The sequence below is a fragment of the Bos indicus x Bos taurus genome, chromosome 21 (genome assembly GCF_003369695.1).
Source record: "Bos indicus x Bos taurus breed Angus x Brahman F1 hybrid chromosome 21, Bos_hybrid_MaternalHap_v2.0, whole genome shotgun sequence".
Classification (NCBI taxonomy): Eukaryota; Metazoa; Chordata; class Mammalia; order Artiodactyla; family Bovidae; genus Bos; species Bos indicus x Bos taurus.
Window position 1 is genome coordinate 34,613,008 of NC_040096.1, and position 27,695 is coordinate 34,640,702.

At 48.9% G+C, this 27,695-nt stretch overlaps 1 protein-coding gene across 1 annotated transcript; it reads right to left on the reverse strand.

Moving 5' to 3' along the window:
• Window positions 1-23,736: 23,736 nt before the first annotated feature.
• Window positions 23,737-26,674, reverse strand: LOC113879970 (mast cell protease 2-like). The gene is made up of 5 exons (XM_027521897.1): window positions 26,545-26,674; window positions 25,781-25,931; window positions 24,916-25,048; window positions 24,439-24,693; window positions 23,737-24,059 (listed from the first exon to the last, which is right to left on the reverse strand). Exons 1-5 carry the CDS (start codon window positions 26,603-26,605, stop codon window positions 23,916-23,918), a joined length of 744 nt encoding a protein of 247 aa, XP_027377698.1. The 5' UTR covers window positions 26,606-26,674; the 3' UTR covers window positions 23,737-23,915.
• Window positions 26,675-27,695: the final 1,021 nt, after the last annotated feature.

The following is a 27,695-nucleotide window of genomic DNA, read 5'->3' on the forward strand; positions in this document are numbered from 1 at the left end:
CAGCCACCCACAGATTCCTGGCCCACAGAAACTTGAGATAATAAATTCTGTTGTTTTAAACCACTGTGCTTTGGGGGTAAGTTGTCATGCAGCAATGGATAACTAATGCAACATCTTTATTTATTTAATTTTTGCTTAATGTTTTCTGGTAAGTATCAGGAAGTAGAAAAAATATTAACTTTTCTGTAGTTATTTTATAACTGGCTACTTTACTAAACTCTTCTATTCTGATAATTTTGTATTCCTTTTCCTAGTTTTTCTGAGTACTATTTGCAAATAATTATAATTTAATCTTATTTTTTCAAATTGCAGTAGCTAGAATTTTTATAATACTTAGTGTTGAATAACGAGACAGTAGAAATCTTTATCTTGTTCACATATTTGATGAGAATGCTTTTTGTATTTCACTGATTTGGTGTTGGCTGTGGGTTTGAGAGCTAGTATTTTTTACCATGTGAAACAAATATACTTCCATCTCTAGTTCACTAGAGTTTTTTGAAAGAAAACCAGGAATGGATATTGAAATTTACCAAGTATCTATTCAGTGTGTAAAATGATTTTTTTTCCTCCTTTGACCTATCGCCATAGTTAATAAGTTTCCTGCAGTTTTGATATAGCGTTATCCGTGCATTCCAGGAGTGTTTGCTCATGGTGTATTCTTTTCATAGCTCTAGATACTTTCACTGTAAGTATCTTTGCCAAGACATCTTTGACACAAACATTTACATCACATAACTAGCTGGCCATAGGACAGTTTTGCCATAAAAGTTTAAGAGGAACATTAAGAAGGACAGAAACATGAAGAATGAAATCTGAAAGACTTTATTTTAAAATACAAAATATTTGAAGACATTTAAAATATGTGTAGATTCATAGACATGCTACACAAAGAACTGATTTTATCTTGTGGATTGGACCTATCTGCAGCTGTCTTCCAGGTCTTCCATTCATAGTATTTTATGCGTTTACTTGGTGACTTGTCTTCTCAGCTGGCATCACTCTTTTTCTTTCAGGCTAGAATTTCTTCCTTCGCTGGATGAGGCATCTGGTCCCCAATCCTGGGATGAGCTCTGTGGTGAGCTGTGAAGGCCTCTGCACTGTCATTAATTCTTGGTGTAACGCCACGTGTCCATTGATTGTCACTCCAGATGTGTGTGGGAAGAGTGGGCTCAACTGTGCCTGGAAGGCCTCTTTCTCCTCCAGGGTAGTGTGTTTCAAAATAAGAAACCAACTCTTGGGGAAATCATTGTCTGCTGTCAGCTCCATAAAGCCATCAATAACATTGCTAACTGGAAGAAACACTAACACACTTCAGCCAGCGGAAACCAAGCTGTCAAACCCCAAACTGTCAAACCAGTTATTTGATCTTTCTCACAAAATTGCCTCACAGCCCTTTAGTTACAGGGCAAAAATGTTTGCAGCAGAAAACGCTTTTGGCAAAGATTTCTGTGGCAAAGATGCTTAAGGTAAAAACACTGGACACATTGTTTTAATATGTTGTTGGACTGGGTTTGGACTTTAATCTGATTAAATTTTTATTAGGACTTTACATCTATATGAAAGAGACTCGTGAATGGCTCATTCGTTCGTTGTGTTTTTCTTTGTGCCATTGGTCAGGTTTTAGTGTTAGGGTTATTCCAGCTTTATAAAGAGTTGGGAAGTGTGTGAGTCAGGGTCCTGGCAAGAAACATTCTCCCCACTGCCAAATGGTTTAAACAGAGAGTCTTTATTATTATTATTTTTTTTTACTTTTAAAATATTTATTCATTTGTCTGCCCCAGGTCTTAGTGGTGACACTCAGGATCTTCGACCCTCGTTGCCGCATGCGTTAGTTGCAGCTTGTAAGATCTAGTTCCCCAGCCGGGGGTCAGACCTGGGCCCCCTGCATCGGGAATGCAGACGCTGAGCTCCTGGACCACCGGAGAATCCCTAAATAGAGAGACTTTAATGAAAGGAGTCCCTGTGGACGTGTGGATAAGGCGAAGGGGACAAACGAGGGACAGTGAGGCACCCGGAGACCAGTCCCAGGGCTGCAGGGACGAGGGAGGAACCTAGAGCTGACACCTGGGAGAACAGGTCCAGGCAAGTGCTGAGGTTGGAGACACTGCTACTGCCCGGGCAGTTTGTGGGGTCAGCCCCCTGAGGCTTGGGACCAGACAGGCAAGGATGTGGTTTCTGCTGCGGTTTCTGTCTCGTGACCAGACTCTGACGGAGACTAACATAATCATAAGCCTGACAGGGTTTTAATATTCACTTCCACCTCTATACAACAACTTCCTAGTACTGATTTTTGTTGTTTACTATGATCTTGCTTATTTTGATTCATCTTTGCCTGCTAAGAGTGCACCCCTGAATATTTTTCCCCATGAAACATTACACATGGCACATATCCTAAGTTCTGGAGTACAGGAAAGTTTCTTTCTGTTGTCTTCATGCATGAGGGCCCCTGGCAGATGATGGGAATTTTAGGTCACAGCTGCAATCTCGCAAAATTCTGTAGAAGCATGGTTTCCAAAGTGTGTTCCATGGAGCACCCGTCTTTCCACTCAGTCAGTGGAAAAGGGTTTCATTGCTAAATAAACTTGGAAAACTGTGCTCGCTAACATTACTGATTTCACAAATGCTTTCGAAGCCCTGAGAAAGCCTCAGTATAGGATCTTGCTGCACTTCTCTCTGCATCTCCCAAGTCAATTTTATGGCAGAAGCTTTTTTCTGCAGCATAGCTGGGGCACGGGACCGTCTGCTGCAGTGCTTCAGTGCTTGCAGCTGGACACACATCCTCAAGCAACACAATATGAAGAAACTGTACGGAACTAAAAATAACTGCATGCATATGCAGTTGGGACAAATTCTGGACGAAAGATACAAAGAGACCAAAAACCCAACTGCCATCTTTGAAGAACCTGGAGCAAAAACGGTGTGTCAGGAGGAAAAATAGGGTATTGCGCATGCCCACTGCACTCGCCATCATCAAAGGAGTGGGTGAAACACCTAAGCCACGCCTCTGGCCTGACCCCACCCTCATTCTGTATAAGGAACAAATCCGCACCCTGCTTTATGGAGCAAGCGAACAAGGGACACTTGTTTGTTCTTTTTTTTTTTTTTACTTGTTTGTTCTTGATCTCATTTGTTGCAGCCAGGGCCCCCAAAAAGCTTTGTCTGAATTTCTTGTCTGGCCTCTAGTCAGTTTCTGTTGACTGGGGAAGGCCAAGAACCCTGGTTGGTAGCATATGTACTTCTCAACATTCCATGGAATGGAGTTCCTCTTCCAGTTAAACGTGTTTCCCGAGTGTTACAGATGTTTCTCCCGCATTCCCCTCTGTATGGGTGCTTACAAGATTGCTTTGTTGCTGTTGTTCAGCTGCTAAGTTGTGTCCAACTCTTTGTGATCCCATGGACTGTAGCCTGCCAGGCTCCATGATGTTCTCCAGGCAAGAATCCTGGAGTTGGTTGCCATTTCCTTCCCTGGGGGATCTTCTTGACCCAGGGATCGAATCTGCGTCCTGTCGAACCGCGTCACCTGCATTGACAGGCAGATTCTTTACTGCTGAGCCACCAGGGAAGCCCCATAGAATTATTTCTTTACCCTTAAAATGGACAAGATCCTGCATGGTATTTCTAAGTTTTTTTTTTTTTTAATTATTTGACTTATATCAAAAGGAATCTTTTAAATGTTTAAGCTCAGGCTTCCCATCAGGAGTATCATCTTCTTTTTTGATTCTTGCTTTTATTTCATTTGCTCGGTTTCTTCTTTGGACCTCTATGTCTACTGTGGTCTCCCCCTTTGTTTTTATTCCTTTGGGCTTTTCCTCAGCCTTCTCAGAGGACTTAGGTCTGTCTCCGCATTTACAGATTCAGTCTTCTGTAGTTTCGGTTCTGTCCATTACCATCATAATATAATTTTAAATCGGCTGCTGCCTTTGTAGTCTCTTTACAGCCTTTTCTTTTCATTCTTTCTCTCTCTCCTGTATGGTTTGCCTATGACTCCCACCTGCCTCTCAGCCAGCAGCCATCGCATTTCATTCTTCCCATTTGTATTTCAGCTGTCCTTTCTTAGAGTTTGTGTTTTGATTACATGAAGTGCATACAAAGCAGATGTGGTCTGAAAGTTATTTGTGTATCTGCGATAAATCATCTTCAAAGGAATGGTTTTTCTCTGCCCTTTGAAGGACTTGTTCTTTCCCTTCATGATACAGAATCTTTTCAAAGACTCTGTGTGTTTGCAAGTGTATGTGTGTGCATGTGGGTGTGTGTTTGCTTTTACTCCTCCTTAAGAAAATCAGTGTTTTGTTAAATCTTATTATTTTCCCCCAAATAAGAGGGGAAGAATTGGATTCTTTTTAGCTCACCATTCAGTTCAGTTCAGTTCAGTCGCTCAGTCGTGTCCAACTCTTCTCGACCCCTGAATCGCAGCACGCCAGGCCTCCCTGTCCATCACCAACTCCCGGAGTTCACTCAGACTCACGTCCATCGAGTCAGTGATGCCATCTAGCCATCTCATCCTCTGTCGTCCCCTTCTCCTCCTACCCCAATCCTTCCCAGCATCAGAGTCTTTTCCAATGAGTCAGCTCTTCGCATGAGGTGGCCAAAGTACTGGAGTTTCAGCTTCAGTATCATTCCCTCCAAAGAAATCCCAGGGCAGTTCTCCTTCAGAATGGACTGGTTGGATCTCCTTGCAGTCCAGGGGACTCTCAAGTATCTTCTCCAACACCACAGTTCAAAAGCATCAATTCTTTGGTGCTCAGCCTTCTTCACAGTCCAACTCTCACATCCATACATGACCATTGGAAAAACCATAGCCTTGACTAGACGGACTTTTGTTGGCAAAGTAATGTCTCTGCTTTTGAATATGCTATCTAGGTTGGTCATAACTTTCCTTCCAAGGAGTAAGCGTCTTTTAATCTCATGGCTGCAGTCACCATCTGCAGTGATTTTGGAGCCCCCAAAAATAAAGTCTGATGCTGTTTCCACTGTTTCCCCATATATTTGCCATGAAGTGATGGGACCGGATGCCATGATCTTCGTTTTCTGAATGTTGAGCTTTAAGCCAACTTTTTCAGTCTCCACTTTCACTTTCATCAAGAGGCTTTTGAGTTCCTCTTCACTTTCTGCCATAAGAGTGGTGTCATCTGCATATCTGAGGTTATTGATATTTCTCCTGGCAATCTTGATTCCAGCTTGTGCTTCTTCCAGTCCAGCGTTTCTCATGATGTACTCTGCATATAAGTTAAATAAGCAGGGTGACAATATACAGCCTTGACAAACTCCTTTTCCTATTTGGAACCAGTCTGTTGTTCCATGTCCAGTTCTGTTGCTTCCGGACCTGCATAGAGATTTCTCAAGAGGCAGGTCAGGTGGTCTGGTATTCCCATCTCTTTCAGAATTGTCCACAGTTTATTGTGATCCACACAGTCAAAGGCTTTGGCATAGCTCACCATTCACCTGGATATTATTCCAGGTCCTGTCATCTTTTAGGCTGAAGGACTGGTTAATGCCAACTCATGTTACCAACTGGCTGTGAACACAAATTATCTTTGTCATTATGTGCCCCCGCTCATGTCCAGAGTTGACTTGCAGGTCTCACTGGCTGTAGGGTGTGTGTATGTGTGTGTGTATCTGTGTATTTGTCCTGTTCTTTCTCTACTCAAGTAGAGCCTTCCAAAGGCTATTACCAGCTCAGGGATCTAGTTAGGGGGAAGGAGTGGGAATTGGCAGTGACCCAGTGGGGAATCTTCTGTCTGCACCAGGGGCCAGCGATATGCCAGGCTCCAGCGATATGCCAGGCTCATCCACTAGGTAATTGATGCAGCCTTCACAAGACTTGAGCTCACCCTGTCAAGGAAGAGGAAATGTGGTATCAGGGTGAAACTGATTCAGGGAGGAGCTTCCTCCCAGTTATATACTTGGCCTAGCAACCACATGCACCCCAAAGCCTTCCAGTCAGCTCTTCCCAAACGCTATTAATCTACAGCCCCGAAAGAGCTTCTGAATGACATATTCTCGGCAAGCCCCACGTCCCACCACCTGCTGTCCAATTCAGGGGCAGTTGACAAACACTGTCAGGATCTCATCTACTTATTTCTCTCGAAGGAAGTTTACCTTTCTCAGAAACTGGTGTTGTGAACCAGCCCTTGAGGGATCTCACTTCAATCCCGATGGGGCATGTTTTCCGCAGATCCCCAGCATTCCTGCCATGGAAATGTGCTTTCCTTGGCTTCCAGGCTGACTCAGGGCTTGCCCTTATTTTATTTTATTTTTCATAAAAAAAAAAAATTTAAGGGGACTTCCCTGGTGGTCTAGTGGTTAAGAATCTGCCTTCTAGATGGTGTGGAGATTCCTTTAAAACTAGGAATAAAACCACCATATGACCCAGCAATCCTACTCCTAGGTATGTACCCTGAGGAAACCAAAATTGAAAAAGACACATGTACCCCAATGTTCATTGCAGCACTATTTACAATAGCTAGAACATGGAAGCAACCTAGATGTCCATCAACAGATGAATGGATAAAGATGTTGTGGTACATATACACAATGGAGTACTACTCAACCATAAAAAGAAATGCATTTGAGTCAGTTCTAATGAGGTGGATGAACCTAGAGCCTATTATACAGAGTGAAGTAAGTCAGAAAGAGAAAGATAAAAATTGTATACTAACACATATATATGAAATCTAGAAAGATGGTACTGAAGAATTTATTTACAGGGCAGCAGTGGCGAAACAGACATAGAGAATAGACTTATGGACATGGGGAGAGGGGAGGAGAGGGTAAGATGTATGGAAAGAGTAACATGGAAACTTACATTACCATATGTAAAATAGATAGTCAACAGGAATTTGCTGTATGGCTCAGGAAACTCAAACAGGGGCTCTGTATCAACCTAGAGGGGTGGGATGGGGAGGGAGATGGGAGAGGTTCAAGAGGAAGGGGATATATGTATACCTATAGCTGATTCAGGGCTTCCCTTGTTGCTCAGCTGGTAAAGCATCTGCCTGCAAATGCAGGAGAACTGGGTTCGATCCTTGGGTTGGGAAGATCCTCTGGAGAAGGAAATGGCAACCCACTCCAGTATTCTTGCCTGGAGAATCCCATGGACAGAGGAGCCTGGCAGGCTGCAGTCCATGGGTTTGAAAGAGTTGGCACAACTTAGTGACTAAACTGCCACCATAGCTGATTCATGTTGAGGTTTGACAGAAAACAACATTCTGTAAAGCAGTGATCCTTCAATTAAAAAAAAAAGAAGCAGCTGCCTTCCAGTGCAGAGGACACGAGTTCAATCCTTGCTAAGGGAACTAAAATCTCACATGCAGTGGGGCAGCTCAGCCCATACACCACAAGTAGAGAGAGGCCCAGGCATACAAGGAAGGATCCCACAGGCCACAGCTAAGACCCAATGCAACCAAAAATTAAAATAAAATAAATACAATGTTAAAAAAATTTAATATGTTTATTTATTGAGCTTTCCCTTCTATATATATCCAAGAGCTGGGCTCCTGGAGGAAGGAGAGCCCTGCGCCAGCATACCTGGATGCTGTGTGGGACTTGTCCTGTCCTGGATGCAGCTAAGACACAAAACTGAGTATGAAAGACACCAGGAACCCACATGCTTACATTCACAGAGCCTCCAGTGAGCGTCCAGGAGCTCACAGCATCTCCCCTCTGCAGGGCTTGCAAGGGGGCTGGACTGGCTCTTCTCTCATCAGCACCACGGCTGCCCACAATGACTGGAAGAGGAGCTGGCGTGGGGGAGAGTCATTTACCATGTGGGGAGTGCAGTGCATGTGGCAGAGGGTCTGCTCTTCCCTCTTGTGGGGGAGATGGGGAGGGGTGCTTTTCCTTCCCAGGGCCACAGGAAATCTCTTGTAAGGCGAGACCAGCATGTCATCCCCCAGGTGGGTGTCTGCTTTGTCTGTGGGCTCTGTGATGAACCTCTGGCCGCCTGAGGAGGGGAAGGGGAAATAAGAGACAGATGGCGGGGTGGGGAGAGAGCACAGAGGGAGGCAGCTGAGCTCAAACTGAGTGCTGCTGCTGCTGCCTCGCCCAGGAGGGCCTCACTCACAGGCTTCAAGGAATTCACAGGCCTTCCGGAGGGACTCGGCTTTCTTTGAACAGAGGATGGGTCGAGTAGCCAGAGAAGCAGTGACAATCCAGCCCGGAGAGGATAGGCTTGTGAGACTTGCTTCCACACCCCTCTCCTGGCCCCCCAGTCTCAGAGATCTCCAGAAGAGGGCGGAGGAGGCTGGGTGCAGGGCCAGATTCCCCTTCACCCTGGGCCATGCAGCTGAGATCTCAACTCTGCTGGAGGAGGCGAAGAGGTCTGAGTGTTAACTGCAGAAACGAGACTGTTCCAATAGACGAACATGGGTGGTGCAGCCAAATGTCATTAAGAGCCCTGCCACCCAGTGGGACATGGGCTTTCGACAGGACACAGCTGGGTGAGGGGTGGGGGGAGGGGTTGGTTGTTAGAAGACAATTTCATGTTTATACTCCAACAGATTGAGACTCTGCAATGAATGTGCTACACTTGAAAAACCCTTTCTTAAAAGCAAAAGAGGGGAAAAAACAGCTTTGGAACATTTTGGGGGTGGGGAATGTATAGAGGTGGGGCATGGGAGCTTCCGTGAGTGCAGATGAAGAGGGAAAGCCATTGGCACGGGACCGAGGGGTCAAGGAGCAGGTCTTTGTCCTTTTGATTTTGGGGACAGAAAGTACAACTCATGCTCGCTTCTGCAGAAGTGGGGCTTTATAGGGGGGATCCTGGAGCATCTCATGGAGTCCAATAGCTGAGCTGGGGGAGGGGAGGTGACATAGGTGGGCATGAGTGACAGCCAAAATCAGCCCTCTCCCAGTTCTCATTTTTTGCTTCCTGCTGTAGGTCAGCCCCATTCTTTCCTCTCGCTGTACATACGTTTGGTCCAAAAGACAGAAAATATGGCCACTCACAGCTTCCAAGCATTGTAACATGGAGACTCTGCCTGGAGAACCGACTCTTGGTGGCCCCAAATCTAAAATCCCAGAGGATGACCTCACTGGCCAGGTCAGGACAGTGGACAGTCAGTCTGGCCGGGAGGGCAGCTCCACAGAGGAGCAGGGAAGGGCCCTCCTGGGAGAAAGAGGATTGGTGCTGTCAGCCAGTCACAACTGGTGTTCCCAGTGGAACTCAGACTAACAACATGTCTTCTGTAAGGAGGGGGTTCTGACGACCACACCATCCCTCCACCTGCCAGGTTGCCATGCAAGCTGCCGTGGTTCTGATGGTAGTGTGGCCTTTAGCCCTCATGAAACCCATGGCAAGGGAAGCAACCTCAGAAATCATAATGCTGCTGCTGCTGCTAAGTCTCTTCAGTCGTGTTCGATTCTGTGCGATCCCATAGACGGCAGCCCACCAGGCTCCGCCGTCCCTGGGATTCTCCAGGCAAGAACACTGGAGTGGGTTGCCATTTCCTTCTCCAATGTATGAAAGTGAAAAGTGAAAGTGAAGTCGCTCAGTCATGTTCGACTCTTCGCGACCCCATGGACTGCAGCCTACCAGGCTCCTCTGCCCATGGGATTGTCCAGGCAAGAGTACTGGAATGGGTTGCCATTGCCTTCTCCGCAGAAATCATAATAGCTGGCATTTATTGCCTACTTACTATGTGCCAGGCCCTGGGCTGTGCTCTGTATGGATTTTCAATGAATCCTCAGAGCAGCTGTATTATTTCCATCTATATTGAGGTCGAGGAGGCAGAGGTTAAGTGTGAAAGGTTAGGAACCCAAGGCCCTGTGGCTAGTGGAGGCCAATCCTGGCCCTCCGCCCAGGTCTGTCTGGCTTCCAAGTCCACAAGTTTTTACCATTCAGCTCTCCTGTCTCTAAGACTGAAGGTCTGGGATGTGGCATTTCCAGAGAAAGTAGTAAAGTCTTCCAGGCCTGGGATATCGTTCTGTCGTGTAGGCCTTCAGGCATCACAACCAGGGCATGAGAAGCTTCCTGGGGACTGGCTGTGTCACCAAGAGGTCTCCAGGAGGTCATGATGAGCATCTGAAGAGGGGATGGCTGTGAGCAGCTGCTGTGGTTGATGGAGGGGCTACAGAGCCGGATCCTCCATCCTGATGGTTTTGAGGACAGAATGGAACCAGGCTCCATTCCTCCCTTCTTATTTTGTCCCTCATCTCCTTTCTCTTCCCTTCCATTTTTCCCTGTTCCTGCACTAGAGGGAGGGGAGTTTCCCCAGGCACCCAGGGCTTATTACTCAGGCTCTAGTCACTGACTCACTGGAAAAGACCCTCTTGCTGGGAAAGATTGAAGGCAGGAGGAGAAAGGGGATGACAGAGGATGAGATGGTTGGATGGCATCACCGACTCGATGGACATGCATTTCAGTAAGCTTCTGGAATTGGTGATGGACAGGGAAGCCTGGCATGCTGCAGTCCATGGGGTCGCAAAGAGTGACACGACTGAGTGACTGAACTGAACTGAGCTAGATGTAGGCTGCAGGCATCGCTGTTGTCAGCAGAGGGCGCCAAAGCCTCTTCACACATCCAAAGCCGAGGCCTGGCTCAGGAGGGGAGAGCAGAGAGGAGGGTTGGCAGGGGGTGCTTACGGCATGGTCCCTGCCTGTTCCTCTTGCCTCAGTCAGCCTGTCCTCTGTGTGCCTCTACGCAGAGCTGATAAATGTGCACATGCCTTCCTGTGCGTGTGTGTGCGTGTGCACATCTGGTTCTCCTTGTGTCCAAGAGGAAGTCCAAAGTCAGGGCATAGGGACAGATACTCTGTCGATAGCAAGCCACTGATTTTACAGAATCCAGTAACATCATTTTCTGGGCAGTATCATGGGACAGGCCGAGAAGGAGTGCCTGAAGGGAGGGGAAAGAACAGTTATCCAGCTCTCTGTCTGTACCAGGTCTTGGCTAGAAGCTCTGCACCTATTATCCTGGTTGGCCAGTCCCAACAGTCATGTAAGCCAGGCGATATTAGTCTCGTGATACAGATGAGGATGAGGCAGCTCAGGGAGGTTAAGTAACTTGCCTGAGGTCACACAGCTAGGAAGTGGTGAAGGTAAGATTTGAACCCTTGTCTCTCTGATTCCAAAGTCTGTCAGTTTCGCACCTAAAGCTGCCCTATCAAACTTGTGATTTCCTTACATGCAGACATCCCCCTGGCCTCTACCTCCCCACTACCCCAGCAAAAAAAAAAAAAAAAAAAACCGGGCTTGAGAGCAGTCAGTGAAATTCCAGGAGCAGCAGCTGGCTTGAGGCTGGAATGACTGAGAAATGAATGTTGGTAGATAGAGTGGTGGCTTCTGGGATTCAAGGAATAAGGGGCTTTATTTAGCTGTTAGCTGATGGGGAGTGAGGAACAAGATTGGCTTGGAGGGGAGAGAGAGAGAGAGAGAGAGAGAATGGATGGGAATGAGGTGCCAGCTGCCTGACCTGGCTCCTCGCCCTCAGAGTTGGGTCTCTGTGGCCAGCTTTGTATGGAACCATAGCTAGTTGGGATCTCTTCATGAAGGGAAGTCCCGACTTTATCAGGGCTGGTAGGACAGAAAACAGGGCTTGCCAAGGAGGATCTGCCAGGCCTTTCGGATTCTCTTCTCCACGTACGTGATATTGGTCCATGAGCCATTCTAGCTAGGGGGTGTGAGGGTCCATAGACTAACATCAGCGCAGCTCAGCTCCAAAGCACTGAAACACCCCCTGGATGGGTTGGGGTTAGGTCTGTCCCCTAGAGTTGTGTGACCTCAATGTGCCCCCTCACGGGCCAGGACATCCCTCTCCTTTCTCACAAGGGGACATCAAGGCACTTGCTCTGCTGTGCCTTGGGTTTGGTTTTCCCATACAGTCTGCTTCCCAGAGGAATAGAGAGAGAAGTTCCTGCCTTCCCCTCACATGTCTGTGGTTCTGTCCCCCTCTGCCCTCCTCCTCAACCCACTTTGTCCCCTCCTTGTGTAACCGATGGGGCTGGTCCCCACCCTTCTCCTCAAACCGCTCTGCCCCGACTCCTCCCTCAGATTTCACTCACTCAAAGAGCCAGGCTCAGTGTACTACGATTTGAGTGGTAGACCTTGAAGAGGGTCTCATACCCCTACTTGAGATGCATTTCTTTCCACCCTTCTCCCCCCTTAGGTCCCATTTGCCCACCCAGATCCTTCAAGGTGGGCAGCACAGAGGCCCACCAGGCACCGGGGCGCAGCTTCCCGAGGAGGCCGTGGAGAGTTATAAATAACAGTGACGCTTTTCTACGTAGAAGTTGCACCATGGGGTGGGGAGGGAGGGGAGGGCAAATTGGGAGAGGAGACGTGGCATATATACACTACCCCGTGTAAAGCAGATAGTAGCGGGAGGCTGCTGCATAGCACAGGGAGCTCAGATCTGTGCTCTGTGATGACCTAGAGGAGTGGGGTAGGGGGCTGGCTGGGAGGGAGGCTCAAGAGGGAGAGGACATATGTGTGCTTACAGCTGATTCCCAGGTGGCGCTAGTGGTAAGGAACTCACCTGCCAATGCAGGAGACATAAGAGACACAGGTTCGATCCCTGGGTTGGGAAGATTCCCTGGAGGAGGAAATGGCAAACCCACTCCAGTATTCTTGCCTAGAGAAGCCCATGAACAGAGAAGCCTGGCAGGCTACGACCCATTGGGCTCGCAAAGGGCTGGACACGACAGAAGCAACTTAACACGCATGCATGCATAGCTGATTCATGCTGTTGTAAAACAGAAACTATCACAACACTGTGAAGCAATGATACTCCAATAATAACACAAAGAAGTAGCGCCATAAAAAAGTAGTCCCTTCTAGGACTCTGAGTCTGAGCAGCTGCACAAGAGAGGCCCCAAAGCCAGAGCGCAGGACACCTGCCTGTGCCTGACCCCACCCCGGCCACACTGCAGGTGGCTCATGGCCAGTTACTTCCCTTGCTGGGCCTGGATTCCCTTGCCAGAGTTCTCTTCCCTTCAGACCACACTGCCTTGAGGAGAGGCGCAGACCCCCGGGACAGGCCCCAGCAAGTCCACACAGACCCCGTGCTGCCCGCTTGACCACCCCCATGGATCCTACTTTGAGTTTCCCCTGGGGTGCTCACAGCCAGGACCTGGAGCACATGCTATAAATCCACCAAATGCTCTGATTTCAGCTCACCTGGGAGCCATAGCTTGCTGGAGACAGAGCCATTAAGTGAAGGCACTGGTGGCTTTCTGAGGAAGAAAAGAAGCTCTGGTCTGTAGCAGTTGTCAACTTCCTTGCCCCGCCATGACCAATTTCAGGCTCCCAACATGAAGCACAGGGTGCAGAATTGGGAAGAGATGTGGAAATGTGTTTTTTTGAGCCAGCATCAGCCCATTTCCGCACTCCATCCCGCCAGGGGAAAGGCATGAATCCAGGGACCCTAACCTCAAGGATGTGCTGACTTCCTTGAGGAGGAGGCAGCGAGCAGACCCCTAAATCTTTGTGTTCCTCTCACAGGTCAACTTAACAAGGGAGAATAAAAGCTCAAGAGTGCATTTGTGAGTGAATCTCTTTCCAAAACAATCAGACCACTTAGCAATTTAATCACCTAATAGCTGTGAAAAGAGGAGAAGCGGAAAAGCAAAGGAGAAAAGGAAAGATATAAGCATCTGAATGCAGAGTTCCAAAGAAAAGCAAGGAGAGATAAGAAAGCCTTCCTCAGCGATCAGTGAAAAGAAATAGAGGAAAACAACAGAATGGGAAAGACTAGAGATCTCTTCAAGAAAATTAGAGATACCAAGGGAACATTTCATGCAAAGATGGGCTCGTAAAGGACAGAAATGGTATGGACCTAACAGAAGCAGAAGATATTTAGAAGAGGTGGCAAGAATACACAGAAGAACTGTACAAAAAAGATCTTCATGACCAAGATAATCACGATGGTGTGATCACTCACCTAGAGCTAGACATCCTGGAATGTGAAGTCAAGTGGGCCTTAGAAAGAATCACTACGAACAAAGCTAGTGGAGGTGATGGAATTCCAGTTGAGCTATTTCAAATCCTGAAAGATGATGTTGTGAAAGTGCTGCACTCAATATGCCAGCAAATTTGGAAAACTCAGCATTGGCCACAAGACTGGAAAAGGTCAGTTTTCATTCCAATCCCAAAAGAAAGGCAATGCCCAAGAATGCTCAAACTACCACACAATTCCACACATCTCACACGCTAGTAAAGTAATGCTCAAAATTCTCCAAGCCACGCTTCAGCAATACGTGAACTGTGAACTTCCTGATGTTCAAGCTGGTTTTAGAAAAGGCAGAGGAACCAGAGATCAAATTGCCAACATCCGCTGGATCATGGGATAAGGAAGAGAGTTCCAGAAGAACATCTATTTCTGCTTTATTGACTATGCCAAAGCCTTTGACTATGTGGATCACAATAAACTGTGGAAAATTCTGAAAGAGATGGGAATACCAGACCACCTGATTTGCCTCTTGAGAAATTTGTATGCAGGTCAGGAAGCAACAGTTAGAACTGGACATGGAACAACAGACTGGTTCCAAATGGGAAAAGGAGTTTGTCAAGGCGGTATATTGTCACCCTGCTTATTTAACTTATATGCAGAGTACATCATGGGAAACGCTGGGCTGGAGGAAGCACAAGCTGGAATCAAGATTGCCGGGAGAAATATCAATAACCTCAGATATGCAGATGACACCACCCTTATGGCAGAAAGTGAAGAGGAACTGAAAAGCCTCTTGATGAAAGTGAAAGAGGAGAGTGAAAAAGTTGGCTTAAAGCTCAACATTCAGCAAACGAAGATCATGGCATCCGGTCCCATCACTTCATGGCAAATAGATGGGGAAACGGTGGAAACAGTGTCAGACTTTATTTTTCTGGGCTCCAAAATCACTGCAGATGGTGATTGCAGCCATGAAATTAAAAGACGCTTACTCCTTGGAAGGAAAGTTATGACCAACCTAGATAGCATATTCAAAAGCAGAGACATCACTTTGCCAACAAAGGTCCATCTAGTCAAGGCTATGGTTTTTCCAGTGGTCATGTATGGATGTGAGAGTTGGACTGTGAAGAAAGCCAAGTGCCAAAGAATTGATGCTTTTGAACTGTGGTGTTGGAGAAGACTCTTGAGAGTCCCCTGGACTGCAAGGAGATCCAACCAGTCCATCCTAAAGGAGATCAGTCCTGGGTGTTCATTGGAAGGACTGATGTTGAAGCTCAAACTCCAATACTTTGGCCACCTCATGTGAAGAGTTGACTCATTGGAAAAGACTCTGATGCTGGGAGGGATTGGGGGCAGGAGGAGAAGGGGACAACAGAGGATGAGATGGCTGGATGGCATCACCGACTCGATGCAGATGAGTTTGGGTAAACTCCAGGAGTTGGTGATGGCCAGGGAGGCCTGGCATGCTGCAACTCATGGGGTCGCAAAGAGTCAGACACAACTGAGTGACTGAACTGAACTGAACTGAAATATTTTTTACCTAATTTAAAAATTGCTCATCCTATAAGTAATTGGACCACATGTTATTGAATTAGAGGGATTTAGTATCTAAACTTGGAGAAGGCAATGGCAACCCACTCCAGTACTCTTGCCTGGAAAATCTCATGGATGGAGGAGGAGTCTGGTGGGCTGCAGTCCATGAGGTCTCAAAGAATCGGACACGACTGAGCTACTTCACTTTCACTTTTCACTTTCATGCGTTGGAGATGGAAATGGCAACCCACTCCAGTGTTCTTGCCTGGAGAATCCCAGGGACGGGGAAGCCTGGTGGACTGCTGTCTATGGGGTCGCACAGAGTTGGACACCACTGAAGCGACTTAGCAGCAGCAGCAGCAGCAGCACCTAAACTGGGGGCTTCCCTGGTGGCTCAGTGGTAAAGAATCTGCCTGCAATGCAGGAGAACTGGGTTCAATCCCTGGGTCAGGAAGATCCCCTGGAGAAGGGCATAGTAACCCACTCTAGTATTCTTGCTGAGAATTCCAGGGACAGAGGAATTCTCGGGCACGACTGAGTGAATGACTAAGCAGCAGCAGCAGTGCCTAAACTGAAGAAGCAATCAAACATCTGCATCTTTGAATTGAGTAGCGGATTCACACTTGGCTGGGGTTGGGGCAGGGGGACCTGGTTCTCTAGTGAGCTGCCCTCGCTCACCTGGAGCCCAGTATCATGGGAGCAGGTTGCATGGCCGGCTAGGGCTGAGCCTGTGCGCCCTCCTCGGTCCTCTCGTGCTGCTGTCTGTGCTCATCCCTCCCCAGATTTCACCTCTGTCCCCAGATTCTTCCATTTCTGCCCTTGACTTTCTCCATTTCGGTCTGTCCTCCTCTCATTTCTGCCTCTGTCTCCATTTACCTCGCCCCACTCTGTCTTTGTCACTTCTTTTGTGCTTTTTGTTTGTCTGTGTTTGCTTTATGCCTCAATATCTCTTCCCTTCTTGTCTCTGCTGTCTGTTTTCCTTGGCCTCTCTCTCTTACATACACACCCCTGGCCCTGTCTTCTAGCCCCAGTTCCTCCTTGTTTTGGTTCCCCAGCTGCATGCTGGTCCTGTCCACATCCACCTTGGCACTCTGTGGCCTGATTGACCTCCCTCCCCCTGGCTGATCTGCCTGCCTCTTGAGGGAAGATCAGAGCCAGAACCTGTGCTACGAACCCCCTGCCCCCACCCCCCTGCACACACACACACTCAGGATTTCATTACACCTAGGAGCCACAGACGGTTGGGGTGGGGATGGGGCACAAGCAGTGGAGGCTCTCTGAAGAAGATGAAATCCTTGCTTGGTAGGATTTCCAATTTCCATGGTGTAAATACTCTCATCCTGGCTGTTTCCAAGCTACTGATGTGATGATGATGTCTTGGGAAGAGATGCACAAGTTGGTTGCTCTGAGCCAGTGTGAGCTGATTTCAGCATACCAGCAGGCAATGGGCTGGAAGGAGATTCCACAGGACCTGAAGGGGGGCTGCTAACAGGGCTGACCACAGAGCAGCCCACTGCAGCCTTCCCAAGGTGAGGTCTCACTGGGCTTGATGGGGCTCAGCTCTGGGCTGACACCCAACTCCATCCTGGCCACTACTTGCTTGAAGCTGGCTTCACAGTACACTCACTTTAGGGTGGGGCAGGGAGTCCGAGGATTGACCTTCATAGTCACCAAGGAAGGCTTCCAAGATGAAATGCCTGCATTGAGCTTAAGGCAGAGGTACAAGAGCATACGGAAGGGCATTACCAGAGGAGGGCATGAGCCAGATTCTGTGTGTGTGTGTGTGTGTAGGGGGCGGGGACATAGCTGCTGTGGGTGGTATTGGTGATCACGAGCAGTTCAGTGTTGCCAGAGCATGAAGTTTGAGGCTGGAGGTGAGAAGTGGTGCAGGAGAGGCAGGCGTGGGTGAGGGTCATGGAGAGCTCTGAAAGTACCTGGTCTTTCCTGGAAGGCAGTGAGAAGAGGAAGGTGATCTGTTGTCTTAGTTTCATTTCCAGATCTTTAGACAAGGATTTGGGTGACGTCATTTGTTTTACAGGTGATTCCAGGAAGCAGGTGGGGGAGAGGGAAGTAGACAGGATGGAGATAGGTGGAGAAAGCCTGTGTTGATGAGCAGGCTACTGCTGTGGGCAATCGGGACCCCAGCCGAGTGGGGTCCCTGTGAACATGCCCCAGAATTGTCTAATTGAGGGAGTAAAGCAGGGGTATTAATCCACCGTGACTCGTCCCTTGTTGGTGGAAGGTTTTTCTTGGGGTGTCAACGCCGTGGCGTTCCAGTCTGATCCATGTGAGGGCCAAGTTCAGTCCAGGGTCAGACATTGCTCTTATGAAGAGAGACAAGAGGGCCTGGGTCCCAGGCCAGGAAGCAGCAGAGAAGCCTGTTCTGGCCAGAGCCTTTGGATGGCTGCCTATGTATCAGGCGGCACCGGGGTTGTTAGTGACTCTGGGAGGGCATTTCAGAGGGATAAAGGGGCAGCAGCCAGAGAGGACTGACATATGGGGAGAATAAGAGTTGGTCAGAGAACACAAACTACTCCACAAAGCACAGATAATGGGGGAACTGTTGCAAGACCTGTGGGGCTGGGGGAAAGATGAGCTACACGCGGACAGGGGAGTTGCTCAGAGCCTGGGGGAGCAAGCACATGACCCAGCAGGAGCAGCCACATCCACTCTACCCGCTGCCAGACCTGGGCGATGGAAGTGTGCGTGGAGCCTCCCCAGAGTCCTCCAGACTCAGATTGAGTCCTCCAAACTCAGCCTGGGCACTAGCTGACACCTTTCACTTCCATATTTCTCTCTGGGTGTCACAGATCGACTCAGCATGACCGGTTCTGCATTTATTGGATTGATGGGAAGGAGGCAGGCCTCTCCTCTCCAGGGGGAGCAGACCCCACGTTAGGCATCATGGGAGTGAGAAAAGGAGAAGAACCTTCCTGTCCGCTAGTCTGGGAAAGTTATACCTGTGCAATGACAGATACAGGCAGTGGACTGGGGCAGGTACCAATGGAAGTGTCAGGGAGCATGTGAGTCGGAGAGGAGACGGCCGTTCTGCCTGGGTTGGGGCAGCCAAGCCTTGAGTGATGAAGGATATATAGAGAAAAGAGGGGTCAAGCATTCCTGGACCTCAGACTTCCTAGCCTGTTTTCCCCTTCCTGGTAACTGAGTGTCACATACCTTCAAGATTAGGGACCTGCTGCCTACAGAAGCCATCCTTTCATAGCCAGACCCCAGTCACCATCCTTTGATGTCAGACTGCCTTTGCTGGGGATTGACATGGAGGGTGTTTGGAAGGAATTGAGGCAGGTCGCACTGGGCCTCCAGTTTAAAAGAAGAAAGCTGCTTTCTTAGGTTCCGTTTCTTGGTATTGTAGGCTGAATAGCAGCTCCCATCCAAAGACAGGTGAGCTGTGTGCTCAGTCGCTTCAGTTATATCCAACTCTTTGCAACCCTATGGACTGTAGCCCACGAGGCTCCTCTGTTCATGGATTCTCCAGGCAAGAATACTGGAGTGGGTTGCCATGCTCTCCTCCAGGGGATCTTCCCTACCCAGGGATCAAACCTGCATCTCCTGTATTGCAGGCAGATTCTTTATCCACCGAGCCACTTCGGAAGCCCCCGCCCAAAGATATCAGCATCCCAATCCCCAGAACCTGGGTGTTACCTTTCATGGTAAAAGGGACTTTGCAGATGTGATTAAATTAGGGTTCTTGAGATGGAGAGATTATGCTGTATTATTAAATGGACTTCAATTGTTATCCCAAGGGTCTTTATGAAAGGGAGGTAAGTCCAAAGAGGAAGTAGGAAGCAGATATTGGAGTGATATGAGAAAGTGGCCACCAGCCAAGGAATTCAGGCAGCCTCCAGAAGCAAGAGAAGACAAGGAATCAAATTCTCCCCTGGAGCCTCCAGGGGAAACCAGCCCTGCCTATACCTTGACTTTAGCTCTGAGAGACTGAATTTGGACTTCTGGCCTCCGGAGCTGTAAGAGAATAAATGGGTATTGTTTGAAGCCAAGTTTGTGGTGATCTGTTTCAGCAGCTAGAGGAAATGAATATGCCTGGGAGGCAGACTTGGGGATAAAGATTTGCATGTAGGGGTTTGAGTGAGGATTGCCCCTCACCTGTAAGGAGCGAAGGAAGCAGAAGTGGGCAGAGCAGACTGCCGAAAGGCTGTGGAGTCACAGACAGTCACTGGCTTCTGAGCATCCTTAAAATTCTCCCACAAGTGGTCCTCCCAACACAGCCTGTGAACAAACCTGAGGATGTCTACCTTCTCCATCTTCTTTATGGGTTTCCTGGTACCGTGTCCTGTGGTTCCTCTGCTCTACGGGGACTGTGCTGTGTATAGGAATTACAGGGATAAGATCATGTGCTGAGCATTTAAGCAGTTTCAGAAAGTACTTTTGTTTCTCTGCATTTTTCATTATTTTGGGTCGTTTGCAAAGCTATAGAAATCATTTTAAAGAGAACAGGTAAGTCTTTTGTTTAATTACAATTCTAACGATTATCTCCATTTCAGAAGAGTTCTGTCTAATTTTCTCCCCACATGTATGGTACTCCACACTATTTGCAATCACAGTGAATGTACATTTTTGAATATCCTGCTTTTTTAGAGTCACATTATATTGCATTTTTGACTAGATTTGAAGTTAGGACTCTGAAGCTCTGAAGCAGAAGGAGCAGGAGTTGTTGGCAGTCCCTCAGTGGCTGTGGAGGCAGAAGAGTTACTTCAGATGGGGAGCCAGGCAGGAAGGCCTGTCCGCCTTGTCTTCTATAAAACCTGCTTCATGAACTGTAGCCCGGTGTTCACCTTTGGGACTTGTCAGCTTTCCTGGTCCTGGTTCCAGGGGTAGGCAGTGGTGAGCATCAGGTACGGGGCAAAGAACTTCAACAAAAGCATTTGTTGGGAGGCCTGGCTTAATTTCAAAAATTCTGGCTAGGATTCTATAGAAACCTGGGGTCACTGGTGTCAGTGAGGTTGGGTTTCAGGTGCACTCAGAGGTGGCTGTAGGGCCAGGCTTGGCAGAGGCCCAAGGGTCCCTTTCCTGGGCTGATTCAGGTGCACTCAGAGGTGGCTCTAGGGCCAGGCTTGGCTGAGGCCCAAGGGTGCCTTTCCTGGGCTGGAGAGGCCCTATCCTATACTGGCCTCTCACCCAGTGGCCTGAGACCTTTCATTTAGTGCGGATGACTTAATTAGACCTGAGACTCCAGAGAGCTGCAGGCTCATGAGGCTTCCCACTTTGTCCCAAAACCTTAGGCACAGGAGAATTCAGTGATTTTTTTGATTTTGTTGTCGGTCAGAAGGTGGAAGGGATAGAGACTGCCAGGAGCCACGGGACTGGAGAATCACCTTTAGGGACACCTCTGATGAACTGATACTGATTTATCTGTGATATGGCCTCCTTTGGGTAGGTGTGGGGATGGTGGAAGGGGTGGAAAGAAGAAGGTGGATGAAAGTTAGAATAGGAGGAGAAAAGGAGAGGGCACTCTCTTCCATGAAGTGTGGCTCTGTTGCTGCAGCTTTTGCTGGGGTTAGATGGAATGAGGAAAATTCAAAGCCATGCTGTGTGTCCAAATTTTGGGGAGGAAAATGCTTTCACCAAGGGAGATGGTAAAGGCTCTAGAAACTGGAAGTTGTGACTATCACCTAGCCCTTTTGGGTTCCTCATATCAGTGCATCAACAGGCAAAGGAAAGAGGTTCTATGCTGGCTTGAGTAACTGACCGTGATCCCATGGGAGGCTAGGATTCCTGCTGTACAAAGAGGGAAGAGAAGAGTATGACTTGAGCCCAGGAGATTCGCTGGGGACATCCCTTAAACTTTTGTGCTCAGTGATAATTATAAATGGGCAACAGCAACCACTTAAACCCAACAAATAGAAGGCAACTGAAGACTCAGCCCCCTTCAGGGTTAGAGGTCTGGGTCACCCCAGCAGACATACAACCCAGACTAACACAAACATTGGCCAAAGGGGAGGGAAATCTAGAATGGGCAGTAGAGGGGTCAGATGAGAAATATCAGTTAAGACCTGGGGACAGCTGCAGCAGAGGAGCCCATAGCTTGATTTGCCAACCCTCCGTAAGTCTTTTTAGGAGACTGTGTTTGGTTATTGCATTGAAGATTTGAACTTGTACCTTCCCTCTCAGGAAAGAAGGATGGGCATCTTGTTCTCAGGTAAGATCCAGATACCGTAAGAAGGTGCAAATGGGACTTCCCTGGTGGTCCAGTTGCTAAGACTCTGAGCAGCCAGTTCAAGGGACCGGGGTTCGATACCTGGTCAGGGAACTAGATCCCACAGGCTGCACCTAAAGATCCCACACGCCTCAACTAAAGAGTCTGCGTGCGGCGACTAAGATCCCACGTGCCGCAACTAAGAGCTGACACAGCCAAAATAAATATTCACAAAAAGAAAGTGAAGGTGGATTTGGGTGGCATAAGAAAGGCTTCGTCAGGACCATTTTGTCTACTACCTCTAATCAGCTTGATCAGTTATACTTCCCAGCTCACACCATTCCCATGGGTATAAATCCCAGGCCACCGTCACTTTTGCTAAAGACAAAAGAACATCCATGCAAGGCACTAATTGACAAGGGGACCACCATGTCCGTGCCCAAGGAATCCCATGAAGGCTTAGATTCTTTAGCAGCATCCTGAATGGGCTGAGTGATGCGATCTGGAAGTGCAAGGGTATTTACTCTCCACAGAGCAAACCTTGACCAACGGGAGAATGAACAGGCATATGTGCTTATGTATCGGTAGGTCCATATATGGTATTGAGTCAGCAACAGTTAGAATACCTGGGGTTTAGAGCCAGCATATAAGAGAAATAAAGATACTTGTTAATCCTAGCCTCTGAAATTATGTTATTACCATAATTATATGATGTTAATTATTTCCAGTTTTCTTCTTGTGCATATATCAAATGCTGCTGCTGCTGCTAAGTTGTTTCAGTCATGTCTGACTCTGTGCGACCCCATAGATGGCAGCCCACCAGGCCCCGCCGTCCCTGGGATTCTCCAGGCAAGAACACCGGAGTGGGTTGCCATTTCCTCCTCCAATGCATGAAAGTGAAAAGTGAAAGTGAAGTTGCTCAGTCATGTCCAACTCTTTGCGACCCCATGGACTGCAGCCTACCAGGCTCCTCCATCCATGGGATTTTCCAGGCAAGAGTACTGGAGTGGGTTGCCACTGCCTTCTCTGATATATCAAATACTTAACCATAATTACAAAAATTGAGATTCTACTATAGAGAGATATTCATATTGTTTTAAAAAGCATTCTTGCATTGCATTTTCCTACATGATTCAATCTTTTGAAATAAATTTTTAATAAATTCAAAATATTCAGTCACATAAATTTACTATTTAAACTTTGTTTCATGGCTGGGAAGCCAGCTTTCTACTATTGAAAATGCTGAGGTAAAAATCTTTGTTCATAAACATTGGTGTATATCTCTGATTGTTTATTAAAGATGACTCTCTGCAAAGGGTTCACTTGATGGAAGGGATTCAGCATCCCCTCAGAAGCGGGGAGGGGTATCAGCCACAGGCTTCCGTGCTGTGTGTCCCTGTCTTGCCCATTTCTCTCCTTCAGCCAGTCCCTCCCTCATCTGCCAAGAACTGGAGGCCAAGCAGGCTCTAGGCCTTCAGCTTCCTGCTGGTTGGGAGCAGCCGTTTGTGGCTGTGTTTCGTGCAGGTCTTGCGATGCGGTCCCTCCTCTTATCAGCTCCACATATTCCTTTTGCAGAAGTCAGTGACACAAGATCTTCTCTGCATCGCACATCAAAGCTGCACAGATGGTAGATCTTCTCTTATCGAGGTGGACAGTGAGGAGGGCCCAGTGTGAACCAAACGCATCTAAACCTGAGCTTCTCAACTGAGGCTGATTCCTGCCCAGCTCCTCACAACCTGCCCTCCTCCCCGACCCGCCCCCGCAGCTGCCACCAGGGCATCTCCTAGAAAAGCCTGGAGACATCCTTGGTTCAGAACTTGGAGAAGAAGGGGATGTTGATACTGGCACCTAATGGGGAGAGGCCAGCGATGCTCTAAACACCCTGCAACTCAGCGTGTTCGTAGTGATTCTGAAGAGCCCTAAAGATGACTCAGAGTTGATGATGAAGGCAGGGAAGGATCTGCTGTACTTTTTCTTGAAGGTGGACATAGGGGTCCTGCCACTCCAGGGAACCCCTTTCTCTTCTTTCTCTCCCTATTGTTCTTCACTGTATCCTCTCTGTCTCTCACACACACACCACACACTCCCCCCTTTCAAGGCTTCTGGAATGCCTGATGCCGGGAGAAGAGAGAGGACACACACACTCAGGTCTGGAAGCTGGGTGTTCACTGAGATTTATTGGGAATTCTGTGACCTGAAGGGGCCTTCCCAAGGATTAGGGAACGTGACGGGGCTTTAAGAGGAAAACCAGAGGCAGATCCAGGGTGAGTGGCACAGAGAACCTGCCGGAGTCCTGCTCTGGTTTCCCCCAGGCTGGCCCAGGTTCCAGGTTAATTCCCTTTCAGGACCTCATCGATCCAGGGCCGGTAAGGGGAGATCCGGGTGAAGACGGCCGGGGGCTTTGCATTGGACAGTCCATAGGAGACAATGCCCTGGGCCACCCCAGCACACAGAAGAGGGCCCCCCGAGTCTCCCTGTGGGACAGAGAAGGAAAAGGAGAGAGAAGGTGAGCCAGGGAAACCACCGCCTCCTCCCTGTGGTCCCAACTCTGAGCTGGTCGGACCTGCCATCAGGCTCAGGAACACTGGCTCCTCATAAGGTGATATGTCTCTGATGCTGTTCCCTTTCCTTCCTGGCACCCCCTGACCCTGGGCGGCACCCCCTGACCCTGAGCAGACCCTGGTCAGAGACCCCACGGGGCCGAGGGAGGAGGATCTGCAGAGGGACAGTCCCAGCTCCTCAGACCTGAGGTCTCACACTTTGTCACTGGCTGACACTGTGAACTCCATCTCCTTCCAAAGGTGTCTGCAACCTGGTCAGTGATTTGTGGAGACACCGTAGTCTGAGAATCACCTTAAATGTAGATTTTGTGCTCTGGGGATTGCCCACACACAGCTGGAGATTGTGGTTAAAAGCAGAGAAGTGGCTGCAGGCCCGGGGCTCCATGAGTCTCAGCTCCACCTCTTGCAGAATGCTGGAGGCTGGTTCATTCACAGCTGTTTGTCCCCAGCCGGCCACCCAGCACATTATCCCGGGATGGATGAAGGTAAAATGGGATGGAAGGGGGATTGTCCCCACGGCCAGGGTCAGGTTGGCTTTCTCCTTCAACTGTGAAGGAAATGAGGGCTGTCAGTGATGGAAATGGGCTTGGGGACGGGTGGAGGCAACCAAGGAGGGACAGGGCAGCTGCTCCACATGAGAGCCAGTTGCAGAGGCTGAGCTGAGGGGTGCTGGTGAGAGGCAGGTTGAAGCCCTGGAGAACAGAGGGCAGGGAGCGGGGAAGAAAGCTCTGGAGAACAGGGAGTGGGGAAGAGGAAGAAGAATTTGCACCTTCAGTAACATGATGTCGTGGAGACCAACATGCTCATATTTTGGGTAAGGAAACTGTTTCATGACTTCAAGCCTCTGCCATGTGTCTTCTTTCTTTTGTAAGTTATGAGCTCCGAGGATGACTGTTATAGACCTATGTGAGGGAAAAGAAGGACAAGGTGAAACGCTGATGGTGGGGTGTCTGCTGAGATACGCCCACTCTGAGAAAGGGCATGTAGTCTCTCCCAGGGTCAGCGATCTCTTCCCACCTCCCTTTTTTGAGCTACTCATGTATGCGAGGGGCTCAGGCTTTACTCAAGGAAGAGCTTTCCCAGGGACAGAGATAATTTCCAGGGCCTTCGGGATGCCAGGGAGTGAGCGGGCCACGGAGGACCCAGGGGACAGGGTAGGTACTTCCTAATCAAGGTGCCCTAATGAGGGCCACCTCTCTGAGGGCAGAGGTGTCCGAGGAAAGGGGGGAGTGGTGGGGTCTCAGGTGGACCCTGTTCTCTGTCTCCCATGGAAAAGATGGGTTCAGGACCCTGAGAACTAAGGGCCAGTGTTCTTGAAAAGGGCATGGAGGAAGTGGTCCAAGAACTGGGTGGGCCCCTGAAGAGTGAGTCCACATCGCTTGTGTTGGGGTTGGGGAGGGGCAGCTGCTTTTAGAAGAGGGGCACTGGGATGAGGTCCCCTTTCCTCTGAGGGGAGCTGAGCTCACAGTGACTGAGGGTCAGGACAGCCGTTCCAGTCTGAGGACGATTTCCTTAAGGCCAAGTATTGTCTCTCCCAAAGAGACCCAGCCCTAGGAGCTCCCTCTCAGGCCCCCGAGGAGCTGTTCCTGGTTGCTCCCCTCCCATTTGGAGATAAACAAGACCCATCGTCTCACCTTCCTGCACAGTGCGCAGCCGTCAGCACAAAGTCCCTTCTTATCAGGAAACCACCACAAGCCGCCAGCTTACCATGCCAGGTGACAATTTGCAGGTAGGCCATGTAGGGGCGGGAGTGTGGCTTGCTCTCTGTGCCCCCGATGATCTCCCCTGGAACACAGAAGCCCAGGGCCTGAACACAGAGGGTGCACCAGCTGGCTTCAAGTTGGAACAGGCGTCTTTGGAATCCGCACTCGCCCTGCGTTCTGCCTTCTTCCTCTCGGGTGGCTCTGGTGTCTGCTGTCTTTGCTCCAGGCACAGCAGCCAAGCTGGCCTCGGATGCCTCGCAGTCATGCTCACCTGAGGTTTTCCCCCAGTCCCATTCTGCCCTCACTCAACCCTCCTCTGTCCCCATGCATGACCAGCTCTCCAGGTTCCTGTTTCCACCATCTCCATATCCCAGGTTGCTCAGAGATCAGCCAAGTTACAAGGCCAGAAGGTGAAGGGAACACAGGACTTTCAGCACCGTGTCACACATTCCATACAGAGAAGACCACCCCTTGGAGCCCCCTGCTCTGGGCTTTCCCTCAGTCAATGTGGGCTCCCTCTTCCTGGGAACGACCATGGGCTGCAGAGAGAGGGTGTGCACAGCCCAAGTGGAAACTTCACTCTGGGTGTTGGGGAGAAATCCTGGGGTTCTGTTTAAGGGTCAGCAATCTTCCGAGTAAATCTTGTTTTAGGGGTTGGTCCTGCAGCTTCCAGAAGGAGTGGCCGGGAAACTCACCAGCCTGGGTTCTGCAACACAGGAGGAGGAGCAGCAGCAGGGGGAGAGGAGGATGATGCATCTTCTCAGAGAGGCTGCCCAGGGCACGTGCTGCTTCTGTTTTCCAGTCTTGGGTTTTTAACTCCCAACAAGCGAGGGCAGGGCCAGACTGGTAACCGCAGAAACTGACTGGTCACGTACTCTTCTCTCAAACTGCGTCTGCTGTCTTTCTAATGAGAATTTCCCCCAGAGATGCCTTCTGTTTTGTTTGGATGAAGCTGAGGCCTGAACTTCCAAGTTTTGGCCTCAGGGATGAGCTCTCCAGTGTGGTTCCTCATTGGTGTGGAGCTGGAGGGCTCATGTCCTCCCCAGGCAGGGCAGCTGGTTAAGGCCCATCAGAGACATGGGTGGGGGAGCGTCTTTACACTGAGAATTCAGAAGCACATGCACTTTGAAGGCCATGGTGCACATTTTGCAAAAAGCCCCTGTGCATGCACTACATGTATGTGAGTACCTAGCACAACTTATACCCATGCAGGAGAATCAAAAGTTTCAGGAAATGGGGTTTATCCTTAAACGATGTGCAGTGGTCTCCATCAGTTTCTACTTCTTGTCATTCCTTTTTATTCCAATCCACAGTAGAATGTAAGCTGCTTGTCACTTAAAGAGGATTACCTGAAACTTGAAACACATGGTATGGATCTTTCTGTTTCTGCAAACCGGTAGTTCACTGGCTTAGAAGAAGGATCCAGAAGATGAAGCTGGAGTCAGCGTCTGTCAGCCCCTTGGGGTCCGAGTCATCCTGTGGGCTCCGCCCAGCTCCCCGCAGTGTCCACTGACTCCACCACTTCCTGAGGGCCAGGCTGTCAGGGTAGGCTGAGCGCTCTCCCCACATCTCCAGTGTCCAGCTCCTTGGAAAGGCGGTCTGCCCTGTGGCTGTGTGCATGTGCTATCCTTGGGATCTGGGGGTCAACAGTGGATGGGGCCTGAGCTGCAACTCAGTGTGTGTGCTGGTCTCCCAAGCAAACATCACGCATAGAGCCTCTGCTCCTTGTATTTCATGTTTTAAAACTCTTACTTAATTATACAAATATAAAAGGAGAGTTAGGGCAACAATCATAAAAATGGTTTATTATCATTCCATGCAAGTTCTTTTATTTTTGAGAACCTGT